This window comes from Bombina bombina, chromosome 1 (assembly GCF_027579735.1).
Source record: "Bombina bombina isolate aBomBom1 chromosome 1, aBomBom1.pri, whole genome shotgun sequence".
In the NCBI taxonomy this organism is placed as follows: domain Eukaryota; kingdom Metazoa; phylum Chordata; class Amphibia; order Anura; family Bombinatoridae; genus Bombina; species Bombina bombina.
This window is the reverse complement of record NC_069499.1, coordinates 186697255-186715483: the sequence shown is the minus strand read 5'-3', so window position 1 is coordinate 186715483 and position 18229 is coordinate 186697255. Positions and strand designations below refer to the sequence as shown.

Here is an 18229-nt window from a genome sequence, read left to right as displayed (position 1 = left end):
GCTGCCCAGACATTACCTTAACCCCTCAGCTGCCAGAAACATGTTGAGATAAACCTTTATACTGCAAACCCATGTAGAAGCTACTAAAAGGTTAAGTTTCCTCCTCCATTGCTGATCCCTGTCCAGCCACCCAAGGGAGTGACCTCTGGTGCTTTGACAGCTCCCTAATACCTTGCAGAACACCCCTACAATGACACGCCCTCTTCTATCCGATTGGCTGCAGCGCCGGTAGCCGCCATCCTGATTGGCTGATTACTCCACCCCCTCCCTTATCGAACCTTCAGAACTCTGAGACAGACAATATTCAGTTACATTGTAGCAAGATGGCGACTGTCATTCACAACCCCCTGAAACCGTGAGTAGAAATGAGCAGAATCCTCGTGTTTCCATATGAAAAAAGGCGCCTTTCCTAGCTAGAAGGGAGGTTTACTGGTGGCAAGTTGTAACCCCCAGCAAGCCCTATAGTACCCCAAAGCGGGCAGGGCTGCAGCCTCTGCTTTATTTACTAAGGTTTTGCAGCCTTTATTACTTATAATTGTGCATTTTTAAATGAGCAAGACTTAGCTATTGGGTGGTATGATGCATTATTTGCACCTGTGTATTGTACGTCAATCTTCTAAATGCTTTTATTATTGACGAATTAACAGTTTCATCGGTGAGGTGGGTGACAGCTCTCTCTAAGTTCAAGAAGTTTGAGTATCAGGGTTTGCAGGTCCATCGCTTCTTTGCAATTAGGTTATTATCCTTTTATGACGAATTGTATTATTATTATTATTTTACATGTGCACGATTCATGTTAACTTTCATTGTGGAGAGACCAACGGGTCATGTAGAGATTGTTGAGTAGATTAGCTCTCTAAAGACCCTTTCAGGAGCATGGTGTAATCTGACCTAGTTTCAGTTTGGCAATTGGCACCTTCAGATCTGTGATGGCCACTGCTACTCTAGAATGAGTTTAATACTTTTCACCCCCCCCCCCCCAACAAAAAAAAAAAGTGTTTATAATTTTAGGACAAGATAACTCCCACTAGACTCATTCTTGTAACCAATAGATGTGGACTGATGCCACAAACCCACGCATCCCTATGGGAATTCTTCGTTTTAACAAGCATCAGTGGCACAGCTATTAAATGATTCCTTTCATGCAATTAAAAATTATTTTGCTCATTTATCTTCATTGCTTGTGTTGTACCTATAGATGCATCGTATTCTGTGCGCAGACTTTCCTTTGTTTATATTCTGAGTTAATGTGGAAGAATTTTAACTCCTTTGGTACCAAAGAAACTGCAACACAATGGACAAAAAAAATAACTTGTCATGTCAATTGTCACAGTAATCTATATGGTTTACTCTCACTAATGCAGCATTTTTCTTGTATTATCATAATCTTTAAGGTGTTTAAATTTGCTACTATCCAAGCACACTGCTGTATATGTATAAATGTTATGTTTTGGCAATTTTCAGATGATGTATTTTATTCAAATGATAGATTACAGGAAGCAAATACAAGCAGGATAACAACAAAGTTAACAGTGAGAAAACTCTGTTAAACACTATCTGTTTTTTTATTGTGTGTGTGTGTTTTTTTTTAATATATATTTTGTCTACACTGGATTTCTATTAGGAGAACAAGGACTGTCCTCTGATTAGCACAGATTTTTAGCCATTTGTTTTTCTTGACATTGTATTTGTTAATGAGAGTGCCCATCAGATCTCTATTGTTCCTCTTGGGGGAGAGCGAGTGTGGGGGTGATTGACATTGGTTTTGCCTGGATGGTTTGAATTCTGCTGTCAGAAAGCAGATAAGGCTGGGATTTCTGGGCTGTGATTTGTCACCTATTTCGATCTTCTGAGCTCTTGTCTTATTAGAGAAGCTGTAAGCTTTAATAATAAAAATCCAAAGTCCTCTGTGTGCTTGTGGGAACTCCTGGCATATGATTTCCATTTGGATGGATTTTAATTCTCTCTCATAATGGTTCTGGAAAACATCCTCCTTAATTTATCAAGTTCCCACAAATCCTGTACAGTGGGATGACATTCAGCAAGCTTGAAGAGCAATGTGTTTTTTTTTGTTTGTTGCCTAAGCCTTTTTTTTTTCTTTTTTTTTTCTTTTCTCAACTAGCACATACTAGGGATTCGTTTTTGTTTGACACTTTCATCCTAAGCTAAATACAAAGTAAATGTATTTAAATGAATATAATATTATTATTATTATTATTATTATGAAAACCTTTTTAATGTTCCACAAATTCTTGCTTAGTGCGTAGCCCTGTGTAGGGGGTTAAAGAGGCATACTAGTGCGAAAGGAAAATACTGTAATGTGATAGAGCTTTTTATTATTGCACTGTTGTATGCATACAACTGTTTAACTCATGCAAAGGGGTTAAACACATAAAATTAGCTCCAGAGCAGCAATGCACTACTGGGAGCTAGCTGAACACATCTGGTGAGTCAATGGCAAGGAACATGTGTGTAGTCACCAATCACCAGCTAGCTTCCAGTAGTGCAATACTGCCCTAGACCCAGTTTACTTTTATCTAATTTTGCTTTGCTCTCTTGGTATCCTTTGTTGAAAAGCATTCCTAGGTAGGCTCAGGAACTGGGAGCTAGCTGCTGATTGGTGGTTGCACATCTATGCCTCTTGTGATTGGCTTACTACTAGCTTCCAGTAAAAAGTATACCAAGAGAATGAAGCAAAATTAATACAATTCAATTTGAAAGATGTTTGCCTTTATCTGAATTATGAAAGAAAAACATTGAGTTTTATGTCCCTTTAATTTGAGAAGGGTCTTAAGATTGTATGTTCTCTCTGAACCATGAAGTCTTATGTCTTACTTTCGTTTCCTTTTAAACACTTTGCTAAAGTCTGCTGTGGAGTTGAAATGCATCACCATCTTGCCTGTGAGCAGATCTCATGCAAGTAAACACAAAGTTAGAACACAATTTGTGCAATAATAAAATACTTTAATGCATGAGAATATTATATTATTGCACTAGTATGTCCTTTTTAATTTGTAGGAATGTATTCTCTTATATACCATCTACTGTACTAATTCTCTTTGACACAACATCCAGCCACCATGGTTGAAAACCACTGTTGTAGAAAGAGAATTGGATAAACACATCTGGGTGGTGTTCTATCTAAACCATTTTACTTAATATTTTGATCTTGATCAGTAAATTTACTGTCATGTGTATCCAAAAAGTTAAAGGGATACTGAACCCAATTTTTTTCTATCGTGATTCAGATAGATCATGCAACTTTCTAATTTACTCCTATTATCAAATTTGTTTCATTCTCTTGGTATCTGAATTTGAAATGCAAGAATGTAAGTTTAGCTGCCGGACCATTTTTGGTGAACACACTGTGTTGTTCTTGCTGATTGGTGGGTAAATTCGCCTACCAATAAACAAGTGCTTTCCATGGTCCTGAACCAAAAATAGCTTACATTTTTTCAAATAAAGAAAGCAAGAGAACGAGGAAAATTGATAATAGGAGTAAATTAGAAAGTTGTTTAAAATTGCATACTCTATCTGAATCCCGAAAGAAAAATTTTGGGTTCAGTGTCCCTTTAATGGGATCTACCAGTAGATGACAAGACTGTGTGATTTCCTGCTTCAGATAAGCCAGTAATAACAGTATGGGCTTAATTTAAAATAAATGTAAACCTGTTTTGCACAAGTATACTCTGACCACTACAGTGTCTTTAATTAACGGATGATAAGTCTATGCGTTAAATCAAGATAGGGTGTAAAATGTTCTTATGTTGAGCGTATCTATTAGTTAATGTCATTGACAAACTCACAGATTACAGCATAATTGAGATTGCTGTATATATGTTGTTTTTTTCCATTGTTAAAGACAGTAGGTGTATTACATACTAAACTTATTAAAAGTATTGGTTAATTATCTGGAGTATTTAGTTGTTTCTGCTCTGTGATTTATTTATTTAATATTGTTGATATAAGAAATGAAACCTAAAGAGTTAAATGTTGTTTTTATGTCATTCTTTGAGTGGGTAATTAAACAGTCCCTAGATGTATACCCCAGGTGGCAAAGTTTTAGCTTAGAATGCAAGTCCCAGAAGAATTCATCTTAGGTATTATTGTTAGAGATGTAGTATTATATAACACCTGCTTTGGTACATAAGGGCCTAAATTAATGTTAGCGGACGTTCGTGCAAAATTAGTTGCACTAACAGTTATGCATTTAACCCTTGCAGTGAGGTAAAACACATAGTTAAAGTCTCGAAGCAGAAATGCTGGCAAGCTACTCCCCTGCTACATTACAGGACACAGCCTTATAATGGTGGATATTATTGGTTCACCAGCTGCGTCTGGCTCCGTAGTGGCTTTAGGGTGAGACTTTAGGTATGTGCTTAACCACTTAGTAGGGGTTAATTACTTAGATGGGGTGAAAATCGGTGCACAAATATGTTCAGTCATTGTGAATGAGAAGAAAGGATAACAGAAGGTTACATATTGTATCTAATTAGGCCTAGTGCATCATATGGATTTTTTTTTTTTTTTTGCTGACCCATTTGACCATGTGTGCTTTGAACGGCATAAACTGTAAATACACTGTTTGCTTAGCTTAAATGGACATTAACTCAAAATCTAATTCCCTATAAAATGTTTAGTTATACTCCAGTGAAAAAAAAATTCGATACACCTTTTTATTTTACCTGCCTTCCCTTTTTAATTTCAACCTGGAAATTGTAGTTTTTCTATGGACCCCAGAGAGGCTTGGACTTGTTTTATTGTATTTCCTGTACTATGGAGAATGAGTAATGGATATAAATAACACACGCACATTTTCAAGGAATGTGCCACTGGACTGCAAAACAAAGAAAATTCTACAAATATTGCTTTAAATGTTTGTGAAACATTTACTCCTTATTCAAATAATTTGTTATTCAGTCATTAATTTCCACCAGCTGTCATAACACCTAAATTACTTTAAAGGGGACATTAAAAGGGCATGGAAGTCAAAAGTATATTGAACAAATTATGCTGGAACTGTATAGCCCCTGCGTAATTTGTCAGTATAATTTGCATTGGGTAGTGTGTTTATTTTTATAAACCGTAAAATGGCACCACAGTTTTCTATATATGTTGTCTGCCAGTAGAATGTCCTGGATGGACAAATGTGGTTGTTTCTTTTCTTAGATAGAGGAGGAAGCATACATAGAATAAAATAGTTTCAATAGATAAACAAATAGAATGTACGTGAGAGGTTTAGTCCGCGTGTTGTAGGTGTTTTCTACTTCTGTCTGTGAGTTGTCAGCAGAGTGTAAGATAAGACTATACAGAAATAAAGAATCAGGTTGCCTTTGCTGTACCCTGTACCAGAGGCAAGTTGAAAAGAGAACTTCCAGTCTGAAACTGTATGTAACAAGTTAGGCAAGTATTGTAGCCCTATACTACTAGCGCCTGGTGTCACTTACTGCAAGCCAGACTGTACACAGGACAATACTCAAAATTAGGAGCCATGACTGCTGAGAGTTGTTAAACCTGCAATATACTATTTTCTTTTAACTTATTCTAACATCGGTTTTGCTCTGAGAGACACGACTTAGTTTAACATTCATGTGATTCGCTGGGTTTAATGCAGTATATAAAGTTTATATCTGTGACGCTTCGGGGGTCACCTCTTCATCAGATCTGCTGGTAAAGGGGTGAGTGCCTGTGTTTGGGAGAAATATATTACAACATTGATATAGTGAACCCTGGTGTGTGTGTGTGTATATATATATATATATATATATATATATATATATATATATATATATATATATATATATATATATATATATATATATATATATATACATCTATACATACCACTGATCTCCTCCTCTGTGTGATCAGACAGGAAAGGGGAGGAGCTGAGGCAGCAGGCAGAGAGAAACAGGCACAGGAGAACTGGGCATGGTGATTGAGACCGAAAGTTTCCATCTACCAGGACACCAAGAAGGGCACGAGTATCCCAAAGCAAAGAAAGTTTCATCTGCCAGTGGTTGTGTATCCAAGAGGACACTATTCTTGTCCAGCGTTATCGAATCATCCTTACCTCATACGATTGAGGGTATCTAATGTAAGTGCATACCCCTAGGGGGATTTATACAAGAACAGAAGAGGATAGAAACATACTCTGCATCTGTGATTTATCTTGACATACAAAGGAACTTTTGATGTCTAATATCTCCTTTTTATTTAGTTGTTATGCACACCGTGAACATTTGTTTTAATATATCTATTTTTATTTTTTAAGCCTATTTGTCATTGTACCATATATTGTGGGCATATATTGTGTTAACCTGTTACCCTGTATCACCTTCTATTTTATACAAATAGCCTTATTCAGGCTTTTACAGTATCTCCTTACTCGCACAGCGCCATCTCAATAACTCTTGTTTGTGTGTGTATGTATATATATATATATATATATATATATATATATATATATATATATATATATATAATTTTAGTATAGAGGAAGTATTGTGAAGTGGATTCTGTGCTTTGATGAGACTGAGTTACAACATAATGACAGCTGTTACTATCAGTAGGAGTGTGTCGTCAGGCAAGACAGTCTAGGCCAAAATAAACTTTCATGATTCAGATAGAGCATGTCATTTTAAACAATTTTCCAATTTACTTTTATTACTAATTTTGCTTTGTTCTCTTGGTATTCTTAGTTGAAAGCTTAACCTAGGAGGTTCATATGCTAATTTCTTAGACCTTGAAGGCCGCCTCTTTTCAGAATGCATTTTAATAGTTTTTCACCACTAGAGGTTGTTAGTTCACGTATTTCATATAGATAACACTGTGCTTGTGCACGTGAAGTTATCTGGGAGCAGGCACTGATTGGCTAGACTGCAAGGGGTAGTTTGCAGAGGCTTAGATACAAGATAATCACAGAGGTTAAAAGTATATTAATATAACTGTGTTGGTTATGCAAAACTGGGGAATGGGTAATAAAGGGATTATCTATCTTTTAAAACAATAAAAAATCTGGTGTAGACTGTCCCTTTTAAAGGTACACTAAAGTCAAATTTAGCTTTAATGAAACAGAGCTTGCAGCGTTAAGAAACTTTCCAATTACATTTTGCACAGTCTTTTATATGCACACATTCTACAGCACCAGCTCCTACTGAGCATGTGCACACGCTCACATTTTATATGTATACTAGTGTGTGTGTGGTTGGCTGATGTCTCTCACGTGATATAGGGGGCTGGGAAAAAAATAAATTTGCCAGAAAAAAAATCTAGTGCTAAATTGAAATTCAGAATAAGTGTTATCACATTGTCTTTTTAATATGCACTTGTTAATTATGCAATTCTACTGTATTTAGTGGTCCTCTCTGGTAACTCTGTAGTAATAATGAGAGCTATTACTTTATATGGATGATTGCTGATCAGAAAAGTGAGAGCTCCTTTTAGACAGTAAGACTGCCCATCAGCAATCCTAATTAATGCATTATAGTGACACGAATCGTAATTGTATTTAGTTTAATTTTATCTTTATAGTGAAGGAAGAGATCAAGTAGAGGTCTTAGAATAGGGGAGTAATTACATGCAAGCAGATGGTGATTGGGGTGTGATGTTAGGGCTTTGTCAGTAATAAGGATAAACTGAGGTCAAGTTGGGCTTAGAGTTAGATGTGGTTGGACAGATTTGCTAATCAACTTTATTGAAATGGGGAGAGTTTGCTATAACACTTACCTATGTGATAATGGTATAGTGATCAGCCTTATGAAGCCGCTGTTTTTTAGTAATCTGCATATTGACGGCTCACAAAAATAAATCTTACTTTATTGTACAAGCTGACAAAATTGCTTAAGAATTTTGGAGCCAACTAGAAAAGGAAGGAGCCAGTCAATACAATGTTTGAAAGCTAGAGAATATGTAGAGAGAGAGAGATTTTTATGTTAAAAAAAGCCACACAATTTAAAAGCCAGCACTAGTATTTTAGATGCTTGGTTGCTGGGATTTGCATAGCACAGTATACAGATGCTGCATTTATCCTTTTGTAGAAAAGCATATGTATATATTTTCAGCAGCAATGCACTACTGGGAGCTAGCTATTGATTGGTGGCCACACACATCTTATCTCTTGTTAGTGGCTTGTTATATACAAGCAATGATGCAATAATACAATGCTTTAACTTTTTGCAATTTTATATCACTTTAGTGGCTAATATAAATCATTTCATCCAGACTGGTAAACCAAGGCTCAACAAATCTAGGAGCCGTGGAACCACTGAATGCTAGATATTTACTCCTGGCCTATAACTTTTTTATTTTTTATTTATTTATTCTGTTTAATCTCATATCTTTATATACAGTTACCATTGTCTGGCTCTTAAATATTCTTACTGGCTCCTAAATTTGAAACAGATTAGTTGACCTCTGTATAGTGATCATTTTTTTTTTTTTTTTTTCCCATTATTGAATCGTTCAATCTGTAGTGTGCAGACTTTTACAAGAGTGTTCTGTGCGTATATATCATTCATTCCTCTTAACCAAGACACAGAAGTTGGCACTCTGTAACCTACTATCATGCAAGAGTAGCAGTGTTTGGTTTGGCTATCACATTGCTACCCCTCCTCTTTAACTAGTGAGAGTTTGATATCCTAGACAGTAGAAAAAACAAGGCAGCGACATAAGTAACTTACAGAAGCAGTCTAAAGACTTGGCAACCACTTCCCCTTGCTTTTAATGTAACTTCTACAGATGCAATATATTTCCAGCACACAAAAACAAATCTGTTTGGATAATTTATGGAAGCATTTGTTTTCTGCAGATTTTTTTTTTTTTTCTTTTTCATGTGTGGTATTGGGTGGGCCCACAGGATTTGTGTAACAGTAATGACCCAGCTTCTAGATGGCTGAACATGGGTAGAGCGGTCTGGCCGTCTTCCTATTGGCTGCAGTTCTAGACGGCTAGATGACAATGTTATCCTGGTGGTGCTTCTGCTTGGGAAGCTCCCTGCTAAATATGTTAAAAATAAACTGGCATTGAGAAAACTTTGCTCAATAACTTTCATTGGCTGCCTCCTTGAAACTCTATAAAGTAGACAGAAAATATATAATATTCTGCTTTTAAAGAGATGTTGGCTTAAAGCATGAAACAAGCCTACTCACTAGTGTTTTAATGAATTATACTATTGTTTTTGGTGCATATCCCCCCCCCCCACATAAGTTATTGCTTGTTTCGGCCTTGACCAAACCAGAATGTTCATGTCATAGTTGTGCTATCATTAAACATCCTCCCTGCAGTTTTGTGTGGAGTGGGAGGGAAGCATTTATTAATGCATTTCCTCTGTATAAAGCACAACTTCAAAGGCCTTAGAATATTCAAGAATACCTGTAATTAGTGTGACCATCTTTCTTATGGATAAGTATACTGCCTAAAACAAACAAAACTTGCCCTTATGTCTGCTTTTTGTAAAGTGTGTGTGTGTGATATATATATATCTCTATATCAATTTTTTTATTATGTATTTGTAGAGCGCCAACAGATTCTGCTATGATCCCAATAAAAAACTACATACATACATAGGGACTGGACTGGGTGCACATCCTATGACCCTGCAACATGCTCAGCCTTGGGTGCTCACTGGCACTCGCAGGAAGCTGTGCTGTCACAGGCAGTTAACCCAGACATGCCTGGGTGCAAGGCCCATAGGGAAAATTACAAAAAAATTAATACAACACACAGAGAAAGTCCAGCACTTGCTTACAAGCACTCAGCTAAGATTAAAAGCAAAGATTTAAGGGTTAGTTACTGCATTTGGCCAAATGGGACAAGCCCAGGCACCTCGTCGAGGTCCCTTCTAAAACCTGGGTCCCTAAAACAGCCACACAATGCAAGCTCTCAATCCAACAAACTGGTAACCAGTGAAGGGTGCACAGGATTATGTAATCACCTTTAGACATAAACGAAACACGGAAGGGGACTGCACTCTCAGACTGGACTGGATACACATCCGATGACCCTGCAACATGCTTAGCCCTGGGTGCTCACTGGCACTCACAGGAAGCTGTGCTGTCCCCAGTCACAGGCAGTTAACCCCAGACAGGCCTGCGTTATTTATTTATTTTTTCTATCTAAAATGGTATTAAAAAAAAAAAAAAAAAAAAAAAAAAAAAAAGTTTACAAAGTAAAAAATGCTTTATTTAAAACAAACTTCCATTTTCACTATTTGTTTAACCCCCTACTAAAGGGTTACACATTCAAAGTTACGCAGATAGTGAAATGCAATGCAGTTTTCCGACCGGGAGTGGCATAGCGCTGTTATAACCTTATCAGGGGTCTTTTATGTTCAAGTGCCAGGTAAAACTGTGGCTCAGGACTTTATTTTTTTGTTTTTGTTTTAGCTCTACTACTAATTTATTGATTAGGAATAGCGCTGCGGAATCTGTTGGCGCTCTGCGAATACCTGATGATGATGATGATGATATAGTTTTGCATGCACTTTTATAGGCGATTGTTGGGAGCGAGATATATCCAGCGATTGTCAGTAATACTATTGGAAATGTGGTGTAATTGTAATTTTTCAAATGTAAAAAGAAAATGCTCTAAAGTGTTACAGCATTTCATTATGTACTATTGCTTGCATATAAAGGTCTTTAAACAATAGCAATTCTGGTGTAATAATAAGTGATCTCCAGGGCAACAATGCTTTACTGGGAGTTAGGTGATGAGCCAATGACAAGAGTGTATACAGCAACCAATCACCAGCTTGTTCCCAGTAGTAGTCCTGAGAGTATCTCGATATAATCTTCAAAAAAGAATACCAAAAGATTAGATAACGGAAGTAAATAGGAAAGTTGTTTAAAACTGCATGCTCTGTATCAAATCAGCCAATAGGATTTCAGTAGCTCTCATCCTATTGGCTGATTTGAATTTGAAGAATTAAATCAGCCAATAGGAATGCAAGGGACGCCATATTTAAACGCGTATCTTGAATTCACTATTCAGTGTACGGCGGCGATCGTACGCAGAGGATCCTCCACACTCCATGGCCCTGCGGTCGCCGGTCCTTCTCCACACTCCTCTCCCCTCCGTGCCGGCTTGGTCCTGGATGAAGAAGGAAGTGGTCTCTGCTTGAAAGAAGATGTTGGCCGCTTGGAAGAAGACTTCACTACCTTGAACAGGACCTTCTCCGCCGGACTTCAGGAATGGTGAGTACCTTTTTTTTTTTTTTTTTTTTTTTTTTGTTAGACTTAGGATTTTTTTTTTTTTTTAGGGTGTGTGTTTAGGTTTTTTAGTGTTATGTTTATTTAATTTGGGGGTTTGGTAGATCTTACTGTTAGGGGGAACTTTTTTTTTTTTTAATGTAAGAGAGCTGTTTAACATAGGGCAATGCCCTACAAAAATCCCTTTTAAGGGCTATTGGTAGTTTAGCATTATATAAGGGGGTATTTTTTATTTTCATAGGGATTAGGTTTAATTTTTTAATGGTTTTTTTATTTTGGATAATTTTGCTTATTGTCTAATGTTAGACTTTTTTATTTTTAGTAATTTTAGATTCATTTAATTTAATCTTAGATTTCTTTCTTTCATGTAATTGGCAAGAGTCCATGAGCTAGTGACATATGGGATATACAATCCTACCAGGAGGGGCAAAGTTTCCCAAACGTCAAAATGCGTATAAATACACCCCTCACCACACCCACAATTCAGTTTTACAAACTTTGCCTCCTATGGAGGTGGTGAAGTAAGTTTGTGTTAAGATTTCTACGTTGACAATCTTGGTACTAGCTCAGTTTTTGCGTACTGCAGAATCTCACACGAATCAACTAGTGTTTCTTTAGAAACATGGTTGGAGGATAAATTTACCAAAAGTTTCTTGATTCCTCAGACAAGGGTCACTGTCATGATACAATCATGTGGAGTAGTTGATACATGGATTGGCTACTCAGCAGAGGTGGTATTGTGTCCTCAGCGTGGAAGAGGTTAAGGTGAATTGCTTTTTTGTTGTGTGTGTGAAGTCTGCTCTCAGAAAGCTGTAAGCTGAGATTCCCCTTCTTCCTTTCCCCCTCCCCCCCTTTCCTTCCCCCTCCTTAGTAGTGTAGCTGTGTATAGGAATTCAGCACGCTCCTCCCCATGGAGACTGATAGTGGTAGTTAAAACTTGTTGGCATTGGCTGAAGTCGTCATAAATTATAACCAGGGCGTTGTCTTTGACAAGACAAAGGAAAGATTGGGTTCAAGTTTGCAACAGATATACTTTTTAGGCAGAACTGCCCTGGGGACTCAAGCGACCATAACATCTGGAAGGGCAGCTCTCCACGTATCTAAAGGAACTTGGTATTAAGTAAGATATTGTGTGTAATTTTTCATGTCCCATTTTCTTTTTTAAAGAACTGTAGCTTTGCATTTGTATGTTTATTTTGAGTGTCTTTATAATTTTGCACTGTGTAACCTGTGTTGATATTTTTGTTATTAAACACATAGAAAATCTCATTCTGTCTTTGGGCTCTAATATCTGAATTCACACTCCTGTTGAGACAAGGTTAAAGGCACGTTACCTAAGTATTAAATAGTGTGAGTTTTTAGGGGTTCCCCAGAACTCCCCTTTAATTTAAAAGTTTTGGTGGTGGCAGCAGGGAAATTGTTAGAGCAGTGTGGACTGGATTTGGTTAATGTGGTGTCTCTTTTTTAAAGGTCCTTTTACAGAGTTGCAAGGATAAGGGAACCAGAGCTGTGTGCCATTAACCCCTTCATGCCCACACCCCTCTATTATGACGTTGAGAAGGCATGATTCATCACAGTCACTTTTTTAGGCTTCCAGATAGATTCAGTGTCCATGACTCTGTCTCTAACAGACAAGAGATGTTTAAAATTGGTTGCAGCATGCCGGCACCTTGAGTCTCAGTCTTTCCCTTCAGTGGCTATGTGCATGGAAGTTTTAGGTTTCATGACTGCAGCATCAGACGCGATCCCCTTTGCTCGTTTTCACATGAGACCTCTACAGCTTTGTATGCTGAATCAATATACGACACTCTCTGACATGGTGATAGATCACCATAGTTTAGTTCAAGGGGCTTCTTTTGTTTGGCTAACCTGGACCGTGATCACAACAGATGCAAGTCTTTCAGGTTGAGGAGCTGTTTGGGGATCTCTGACCTCACAAGGGGTTTGGAAATCTCAAGAGGCGAGATTACAAAAAATATTTTAGAACTCCTTGCAATTCTCAGTTCTTCAGTTTTGGCCTCTGCTAAAGAGAGAACCGTTCATTTGTTTTCAGACAGACAAAATCACAACAGTGGCATATGTCAATCATCAGGGTGGGACTCACAGTCCCTAAGCTATGAAAAAGTATCTTGAATACTTGTTTGGGTGGAATCCAGCTCTTGTCTAATCTCTGCGGTGCTTATCCCAGGTGTAGACAATTGGGAGGCGGATTATCTCAGCCGCCAGACTTTACATCCAGAGGAGTAGTCTCTCCATCCAGATGTGTTTTCTTAGATTGTTCGGTTGTGGGGTCTTCCAGAGATAGATCTCATGGCCTCTCATCTAAAATGTTGGCGCTCTACAAATACCTGATGATAATAATAATAATAATAACAAGAAACTCCCCAGATACTTATCCAGGGATGTTCAGGCGGAAGCAGGGCATGCGCTGACACTTCCTTGGTGTTATCATCCTGCTTACATTTTCCTGCCTCTAGTTCTCCTTCCAAGAGTGATCTCCAAAATCATCATGGAACAATCATTTGTGTTGCTGGTGGCTCCAGCATGGCCACACAGGTTTTGGTATGCGGATCTGGTTTGGATGTCCAGTTGCCCGCTTTGGCCACTTCCGTTACGGCTAGACCTACTATCTCAAGGTCCGTTTTTTCCATCAGGATCTCAAATCATTAAATTTGAAGGTATGGAAATTGAACGCTTAGTACTAAGTCATAGAGGTTTCTCTGACTCTGTGATTAATACTATGTTACAAGCTCGTAAATCTGTTTCTTGAAAGATTTATTATAGAGTTTGGAAGACTTACATTTCATGGTGTTCTTCTCATAAATTCTCCTGGCATTCTTTTAGAATTCCTAGAATTTTACAGTTTATTCAGGACAGTTTGGATAAGGGTTTGTCTGCGAGTTCCTTGAAAGGATAAATCTCCGCTCTTTCTGTTTTTTTTTCACAGAAAGATTGCTATACTTCCTGATATACACTGTTTTGTACAGGCTTTAGTTCTTATTAAACCTGTTATTTAATAAATTTCTCCTCTTTGGAGTCTTAATTTGGTTCTGACGGCTTTACAGGTTATTCCATTTGAACCTATGCATTTTTTGGACATTAAACTACTTTCTTGAAAAGTGTTGTTCCTTTTGGTCATCTCTTTTGCTAGAAGAGTTTCCGAGTTATCTGCTCTTTCTTGTGAGTCTCCTTTTTGTGAATTTTTTTTTCATCAGGATAAGACAGTTTTGCAGACTTTTTCATTTTTACCTAAGGTTGTGAATTCTAACAACATTAGTAGAGAAATTGTTGTCCCTTCCTTGTGTCCTAATCCTAAGAATTCTTTGGAAAGTTCCTTACATTCTTTGGATGTGGTAAGAGCTTTGAAATATTATGTGGAAGCTACTAAAGATTTCAGGAAGACTTCCAGTCTATTTGTTTTATTTTCTGGTCCTAGGAAAGGTCAGAAGGCTTCTGCTATTTCCTTGGCTTCTTGGTTGAAACTTTTGATTCATCAAGCTTATTTAGAGTCGGTTAAGGCCCCGCCTCAGAGAATTACAGCGCATTCTACTAGATCAGTCTCCACTTCGTGGGCTTTTAAGAATGAAGCTTCAGTTGATCAGATTTGCAAAGCGGCAACTTGGTCCTTTTTGCATACATTTACTAAATTCTACCATTTTGATGTATTTGCTTCTTCAGAAGCAGTTTTTGGTAGAAAAGTTCTTCAGGCAGTTGTTTCAGTTTGATTCTTCTGCTTTTGTTTTAAGTTTTTTTTTTTTTTTTCTTTCAAAAATGAATAAACTTATTTTTTTTTTGGGTTGTGGATTATTTTTTTCCGCGGAATATGGCTGCTTTTATTTTTATTCCCTCCCTCTCTAGTGACTCTTGAGTGGAAGACTCCACATCTTGGGTATTGATATCCCATATGTCACTAGCTCATGGACTCTTGCCCATTACATGAAAGAAAACATAATTTATGTAAGAACTTACCTGATAAATTCATTTCTTTCATATTGGCAATAGTCCATGAGGCCCACCCTTTTTATGGTGGTTATGATTTTTTGTATAAAGAACAATTATTTCCAAATTTCCTTTTGTTGATGCTTTCTACTCCTTTCTTTATCACCCCACTGCTTGGCTATTTGTTAAACTGAATTGTGGGTGTGGTGAGGGGGATGTATTTATAGGTATTTTGAGGTTTGGGAAACTTTGCCCCTCCTGGTAGGATTGTATATCCCATACGTCACTAGCTCATGGACTCTTGCCAATATGAAAGAAATGAATTTATCAGGTAAGTTCTTACATAAATTATGCTTTTTCTAAGTACTGTTAGGATTTTTTATTTTAATTATAATTAAATATTTTATTATTTTATATAATTTGGGGTTAATTTAGTGGGTGTTAGGTTAGGGGGCTTATTAATTAAATTAGTTATTTGCATTGTTAGGGTTTGGTGGATTACGGGTTAATTAGGGTACTTGTGTTGTGGGTGTTTGGCGGATTAGGGGTTAATAGTTTTATTAGGATATTGTGTTGGTTTGGCGGATTAGACATTAATAGATTTATATGGTTTGTTGGGATGTGGGTTAATGGCGGATTAGGGGTGAATAGTTTTAATAGGTTCTTTGCAAGGTGGCTTAATACATTTATTAGGTAGATTGCAATGTTGGAGTTGGCGAATTTAGGGGTTAATACTTTTACTAGGTAGATCGCGATGTGGATTTCTAAAGTGCTGGAAGTTTCTAAAGTTCTGGAATTACTGGCGACTACAAAAATTTGTATTTACACACATTTCTTGACATCAGTAGTTCATCCAACTTATGGCACTTTATGATCTGCCGGCTCCGTATATGTGAAATTACGGGCGGCGCAGGTTTTAGCAGTTACGCTGAAGACTGCTCCGCATATGTAATCTTGCCCTTTTATGTTTATTGACCTTGTATTTACTTTAAACTGCGTATTTATACGAGGGGAGATGGAAATCGTATGTAGCACTTTCTTGATCTGTACAAAAGCACAGGTGCTTTATTGTATCACATTGCCAGACAGATGTTGGCAATAATTGGCACCCCTGCATTTGTCAGATAATGCACCAGTTTGCCCAGAAAATTGTTGCAATTACAAATTTCTGATTCCATGCAAAACTCCAAAAATTATTGCCGCCCTCAATTTAATATTTGGTAGCACACCCCTTGGAAAAAATAACTGAAATAAATTGCTTCCTTTTCCCATTTTGGACCACTTTTCTTTCGCTAACTGCTCCAGGTCTCTCAGATTGGAAGAGTTCATTTTCCCATCTGCTGTTTTGAGATCTTTCCACAAGTGCTCTATGAGATTGAGATCTGGACTCATTGCTGGCCAGTTCAGTACTCTACAGCACTTTGGGCGCCATGTACGAAGCAGCGAAAGCCGCGCCGGAGCCTTTGCGGGGCAGGTTCGCATATGCGAGCCTGCTTCCTGCAATGTAAGAAGCAGCGGTCATTAGACCGCTGCTTCCTACACCCTACGCCACCTCTTAGGTGGCGAAGCAAAATCAGAGAGCTCGCTCGCTCTCGGTGATTGACAGCCCCTTCAGTCGCGTGATTGGTCGCACGACTGAAGGGGCGGGCATTACACACTCCGCTGAGTGTGTAATGGTACATACGGGCAAGCGGATCAATAGATCCGCTGCCCATGTGTAGCGGAGGCGGGCGGACAGCTTCGCGAGTTAAGAAGCAGTCCGCCCGCCTCTTAGTACATGGAGCCCTTTGTCTAAAACCATTTCTGGGTGCTTTTTGACGTGTGCTTTGGGTTATTGTCCTGCTGTAAGACCCATGTGCTTTGGATAGCAGAAATTGTTGTTATACTGCCCCCACCATGATGCTTTATAATGCCGCCCAGCGTTGTGGCGAAAGACAGACCTAGAATTTCATAGTAGTGATTAACAATAAAGTTGTGATGTTTTTGCTTTGGAATACAGTTTCTGAAGATCTTAAAGGGAAATGATACATTTCTCTGTAAAGAGAACATGTTAAAATTACTATACTTTGTGTTTTAGGAAAAATGGATATTACTTTTTTGTTTTTGTAAGGCTTCTAGTAGAGACCCAGGTACCATTTTTGACTGCTGCTTTTTCATATACATGATAGTAAATGTTTGAGTAATCTATCATGTTAATACTACTATATCCAGTGTGACTGTAGCTTATAAGTATGAAAATAGTTAATCCAGTAGAACTTTAATACCTGAGTTGCTGAAAAGGAGATTATGTTTGTGGCAGGTACTGCTTGTTGTATCTGATTATATCTCTTGCTTGGGGATGGCATTGACTTTATCTAACAGAATGCCGTCAAGGGTACACGTTGCTTAGTGACAAGAGCACAGTGTTTTATACTGGTCAGCTCAAGGTTGGGAATTTTGATAATTTGGATCCTTTAAGTATAAGTACATTTTATATTGTAGCTATGTGTTGGCTTACCCATGCCACTTGTGGATACGATTCAAATAATGGGTTTGATCACAATGATTTAGAAAACAGTGTCAAATAAATAATTTTATCTACAAAAATCTCCATAGACTTAAATGAAGATTTTCTGCTGAAAACCATTAGATATGGTTTTATAAAGGATTGCGATAGACATAAATATTTGTAATACTAAGGCTCCGAAGGTTAAGAAAATGGACCCTGTTGCATAATTTAACATAAATTGATTTAATGATAATTTGTGCAACAAACATTGAAAAAACACTATCTAATTTTTTGCTAGAATTGGTTTACATTTTATCTGAATGGGCAGTTAAAGGGATATTATACACTAGATTTTTCTTCGCATAAATGTTTTGTACATTATCCATTTATAATGTATTTTTTTTAATGCGCTAATTTTCAGATTTCTAACCAAGCCCCAAGTTTTAGGAGAAAACATGCATATCTACTCCAACTTGCTCCTGTTTCTTTAAAGAGTCTTTTCATATGCAGGCGAAGGGGGGTCTGCTTTTTTTGTTATAGAACCACTTGCAGTTAGTGTTTCAGCTAACCTTTTCAACAGTACTAAACTGGGAGC

General features: G+C 37.5%; 1 protein-coding gene across 4 annotated transcripts in view; it reads left to right on the top strand.

The window, feature by feature from the left end:
* Positions 1–258: 258 nt before the first annotated feature.
* DPF3 (double PHD fingers 3) overlaps positions 259–18229 on the top strand; it is a 635732-nt gene continuing 617761 nt past the window's right edge. For all 4 annotated transcript variants that reach the window (XR_008400069.1, XM_053697772.1, XM_053697771.1 and 1 more), the window contains exon 1: positions 259–355. Coding sequence is in view for 3 of the 4 variants with exons in the window: in XM_053697772.1 (XP_053553747.1) it covers positions 324–355 (32 nt within the window). In the remaining variant the exon portion in view is untranslated. The remainder of the gene's footprint in view (positions 356–18229) is intronic.